Here is a 5,000-nt window from a genome sequence, read left to right on the forward strand (position 1 = left end):
TCAAAATTCTAGTAAGCAAGTCTTCAGTACGCCCATTTTTTCTAGAGAGAGAGAGAGAGAGAGAGAGAGAGAGAGAGAATATCTTTAACCCTTACCCATCAGACAGTCTCCATCGGTAGGAGCAGACCGGACGAACTCCATGCAGTGCTCCTGGAAGCAGCTGTAGAATGGATCATTTGGAGGTATTAGGATGGGAGCGCATTCTGGGTGGCGGAATCTTGGAAAGTCGAAGCGGAATCCTTGAATGTCGCAGCATTTCACGGGTGACTCGGAAAAGCCATAACCGACGAATGATGCTGGAATTCCAGGAGATTATTAGAACAGGAATGAGTAGTATGTAAATGATTAATTTGTTTCGAGATTATTAGAATAGTAGGAATTCCACTAGATTATTAGAATAAAGGGAATGAGTAGTATGTAAATATTATTAGAATAGTAGGAATTCCCCTAGATTATTAGAATAAAGGGAATGAGTAGTATGTATATGATTAGTTTGTTTCGAGATTATTAGAATAGTAGGAATTCCCCTAGATTATTAGAATAAAGGGAATGAGTAGTATGCAAGTGATTAGTTTGTTTCGAGATTATTAGAATAGATGGAGTAAGTTGTATGTAAATGCTTAGTCTGTTTTGTGAGTTTTTTGTATGCACTTTTAGAAAAAAAAACCGTAATTTTAATGGGAAATTCTCCGTAAAAATATACAGTTTTCAACCGTATTTCAGTAAAATACAGGCGACTGTAATTTTACCTTACTTTGTTATTATCTTTTACAGGTTGGTGATCGTAATATAACTTTTTTTTTTTTTTTTTTTTTTTTTACGTTATTATATCCGTTTTTGAAACGGTAAAAATCCTGGAATTAATGTTGCAAAACGCTTACCATTTTTTAAGGCAAATATTCAACAGTGGGGTTTTAATAATATTTTAAAAATTGAAACTAAAATAAATGGCAGAAAAGGAAACAGGGTTTTAATAACCGACAAATGATGCTGGAATCCAGGAGATTATTAGAACAGGAATGGGTAGTATGTAAATGATTAGTCTGTTTCGAGAGATTTCTGTATGCCAAGGTTTTAATACTATTTTGATAAATGAAACCAAAATAAAAAGGCAAAAAAAGGAAACAGGGTTTTAATAACAGACAAATGATGCTGGAATTCCACCAGATTATTAGAATAGAAGGAATTAATATGTAAATACTTAGTCTGTTTAGAGAGATTTTGTATGGTTTTAATACTGTTTCAAAAAATGAAACCAAAGTAAAAAGGCAAAAAAGGAAATAAGGTTTCACCTTTTTCTTTCTGATTAAAACACAGCCTTGAACAAATGATTAAGAAGGTTCTTTAAGGGAAAGGTACCCCGTAAAACCAATATAGAAAAATATACCAAACTAAAAAAAAAAAAGAAAAAAAAAATCTGCATGAATACCTGAGGTGACGTTGCAAAGGCTAAACTTAAACGCTAATCATATAACAAAACATTAAAAAATGTTCATGTAGGATCACCAGCCATGCAAAAAGCAACAGACGGACTAGGAGGTCAAAGGACAAGAAGATTAGAAACAAGAGCGGAAGGGGAACTGACCTCTAGAGAGGGGCGTGGACGTGAGGTCATGATCGATAAACTGTCCATAGGTCATGTGCAAGATGGAGTAGGTGGAAGACGGTTCGCTGCGGACGCTGTTTAGCAAGTTGCTTATCATACGGGCGCTGGGTAGGTCGAAGCCAAACACTGACCGACGGAAAGTACTTGTTCCTATGGGGATACAGTTGAGATTTTAAAATTATTATTATTATTATTATTATTATTATTATCATTATTATTATTATTATTATTGTTGTTGTTGTTACAATAATGATAATAATAATAATTATTATTATTATTATTATTATTATTATTGTTGTTGTTGTTGTTGTTGTTGTTGTTGTTACTATTATTATCATTATTATTATTATTATTATTATTATTATTATTATTATTATTATTATTACTTGCTAAGCTACAATCCTAGTTGGAAAAGCAGGGTAGGCCTACTATTAAGCCCAGGGGCCCCAACAAGGAAAATAAGCCAATGAAGAAAGGATACAAGGAAAAATGAAATAACAACAGTAAAAGCATTAAAATAAATATTTTCTATATAAACTTTAAAAAACGTTAATAAAACAAGAAGAGAAATTCGATAGAATAGTGTGCCCGAATGTACCCTCAAGCAAGAGAACTTTAACCCAAGACATTGGAAGACCATGGTACAGAGGCTATGGCACTACCCAAGACTAGAGAACAATGGCCTGATTTTGGAGTGTCCTTCTCCTAGAAGAGCTGCTTACCACAATTAAAAGCAAATATTTAGAAAGATAAATGCTGAGCTGACAAAATAAATGATAGAGATGATTCCAGAATCTTAGCTTGCCATAGCCTCTCTACCATGGACTTGCCCTGTCTCGGGTTAGAGTTCTCTTGCTTGAGGGTAACCTTAAGCAGACAATTCTCTCGTCTTTGTTTGCATATGACAGATCTATTTTAACGTTGTTACTGATCTCAAGATATTTTACATTGTTATTCATTACTTTTATAGCCTATATAGTTTATTTTCTTATTTCCTTTCCTCACTGGGCTATTTTCTCTGTTGTAGCCCTCGGGCTTATAGCATTCTGCTTTTTCCAACTAGAGTTGTAAATTAGCAAGTGATAATAATAATAATAATAATAATAATAATAATAATTATCTGGCGAACCTATAAGATGGAAAAACATTAAAATACAAGTTCAAATCACTATTGAAATCCATGGTTTAACTCATTTATTTCTCAGTTGAACTGTCATTCATATCACTTGCAATTGTCATCTAGAATGTCACATAAATGCATAGATGAAAAGAAACTTTAACTTCACCATCAGCGTAGGAAGCAGCCAGGTCCCTCCTGAAAGGAATAAAAGCAGCTCCCCACAGTTCGTTTTCCACGTTGTTGCAACTTCCGTCCAACGTCCGATAAGGATTGCTCGGGTTGCAAGGTCCTTCTAGGTTGGGTCGCATCAAGGGTTTGAACTTTCTCTTACAGGTGGATACATCGCCAAGGAAACTGAGACCGACTGTGGTAATGCCTGGTAAGCCAGTCCTGCGACAGGATTGAAGAAAGGCTTATAAACTAATGCAATATGATGGAAAATTCATGTTAATTATTCTATACTAGTGTATGCGACCTGTCAAAAGTGACGGCTAAATCTTTAGAGAGATAAGCACACAGATTCATCAATTCCCACTCCCTACCCCTTACCTAACTACTATACGCTGGTTCGGCAATTTGTGGGAGATTGTGGTATCCGAGTGTATAGCTCGGGGTACCCCCTCTTATGAGGGTATGGTTACTCCCCCCCCCCGCTGGGGCCCAGCGTGACAGGGAAGAAATATGTTTATATAACAGGGTGTCCCAAAATAATGTATTCACTCTTTGGATTGTTACAACTTGTTCAATTCATTGATATTAACGTGGAAAACAGATTCACAGGAGAGAAACAATTCACATTTAAAGATTCTGAGAGTTCACAGTGAAAAAGTAAGGATACAGGGGGCAATTTGAGAAAGTTCAAAAAAGAAAGAAAAACAAAAGATCAGCTCACATAAAGTGTTCAAACTGGTTGCCGTTCGGCCCAAATTAGCTATTCAAAGTCAATGAGTGTATATATTATTTTGGGACAGGGTAGTATATAGCCGGACATTTGCTCTTCATTATATCGGGGGGGGGGGGGGGGTGGATAGAATGAAAGGACTCATTTCTGAAGATGCGGTTTTGACGGTTAAAGCTGCAGTTGAATATCTTTGGGCAACGGTTCATTACTGGACCTTCTCGCAAGTACTTTATTAATGATTAATGTTAGGTCCCCTAGACTTTGATATGACTTTTATTCATTCTCCTAAACTATTTTGACCTAATTAAAATGCATTTTAATCGAGTCATGGACCCCTATACTTTAACATCTATACTATTCAAGATCAACATTCTTTGCACTTTATTGATAGGCAAATATTCATATATCCGTCATATCTAGCTTAACATTTGGTTGATATTTCTTTGATGATATAATGGTAAATGACTGAGAGATGATCTTTGGAAACATACATGCTAGTAAAGGTACTTGTGGCTCCATTGATGACAGTGCCAACGCGTGCCATTCGGGTGGAGATGGGGTCTGTCTTACGGAAAGACAACTGATGCTGCAAGGTGGCGGTATTGTTGCCAAAGGTTATGTTTTGTTCTCGAATTGCCAACTCAATACTTTCCTTCGCGGCCAACACCTTTTCTCCTCGGAGCAATGCTTCGCTGGAAACATTAAGTAAATCAATATTATTTCCTTTAAATACTTGTTTCATTGAATTACATTGGGAATTAATCTTTGAAGAAGTTTCTTTTAGATTAAGCCATTGATTAGCTCAAACAAGAAATAGATTTCAAAGCTAGACATAACTATTCTGCTGTATAATATTTGGAGATTGTAAGCTGAAATATATTCTTTGTATACGTGTGGTTAAGATACTATAATAAAATGAAAACTTGCTTACACCAGATAATTTTGAAAAAAAAAAAATAAAAAAAAATAAAATATATATATATATGTATATTGGATACTTTTTCTAGGGCTAAAATAGTAAACTATTCTTTATCGTTTATCATTGGAAGAAAAAAGTAATAATAATCTGTACATACGAGAAAGATATGGGTTATGCTGAGGCTAGTCATTATATTTTATTGATATATATAAGGAAATGAAATGGAATCAGAATAAGAAGCAAGTAAAACAGATAGATAGTGGGTAACAAAAGAAGGAAATAATATAGCAGCAAAAGTATTTCATAAGCAATTTCTAAATTAAGGTGAGAAAGCAAGAGAGATCTTACAAAAATTTAGGCGAAAAAGCAAGAGAGGTCTTACAAAAATTAAGGTGAGAAAGCAAGAGAGGTCTTACACAAACAAAGGTGAGAAAGCAAGAGACCTCTGACACAA

General features: G+C 34.8%; 1 protein-coding gene across 1 annotated transcript in view; it reads right to left on the reverse strand.

The window, feature by feature from the left end:
* LOC137643477 (peroxidase-like) overlaps positions 1–5,000 on the reverse strand; it is a 25,956-nt gene that overhangs the window by 14,732 nt on the left and 6,224 nt on the right. Inside the window, exons 4-7 of the mRNA XM_068376249.1 lie at positions 4,119–4,319; positions 2,893–3,116; positions 1,586–1,756; positions 96–296 (exon numbers count right to left, since the gene is read on the reverse strand). Of these exons, the coding sequence (XP_068232350.1) occupies positions 96–296; positions 1,586–1,756; positions 2,893–3,116; positions 4,119–4,319 (797 nt within the window). The remainder of the gene's footprint in view (positions 1–95; positions 297–1,585; positions 1,757–2,892; positions 3,117–4,118; positions 4,320–5,000) is intronic.

This window comes from Palaemon carinicauda, chromosome 7 (genome assembly GCF_036898095.1).
Source record: "Palaemon carinicauda isolate YSFRI2023 chromosome 7, ASM3689809v2, whole genome shotgun sequence".
Lineage (NCBI taxonomy): Eukaryota > Metazoa > Arthropoda > Malacostraca > Decapoda > Palaemonidae > Palaemon > Palaemon carinicauda.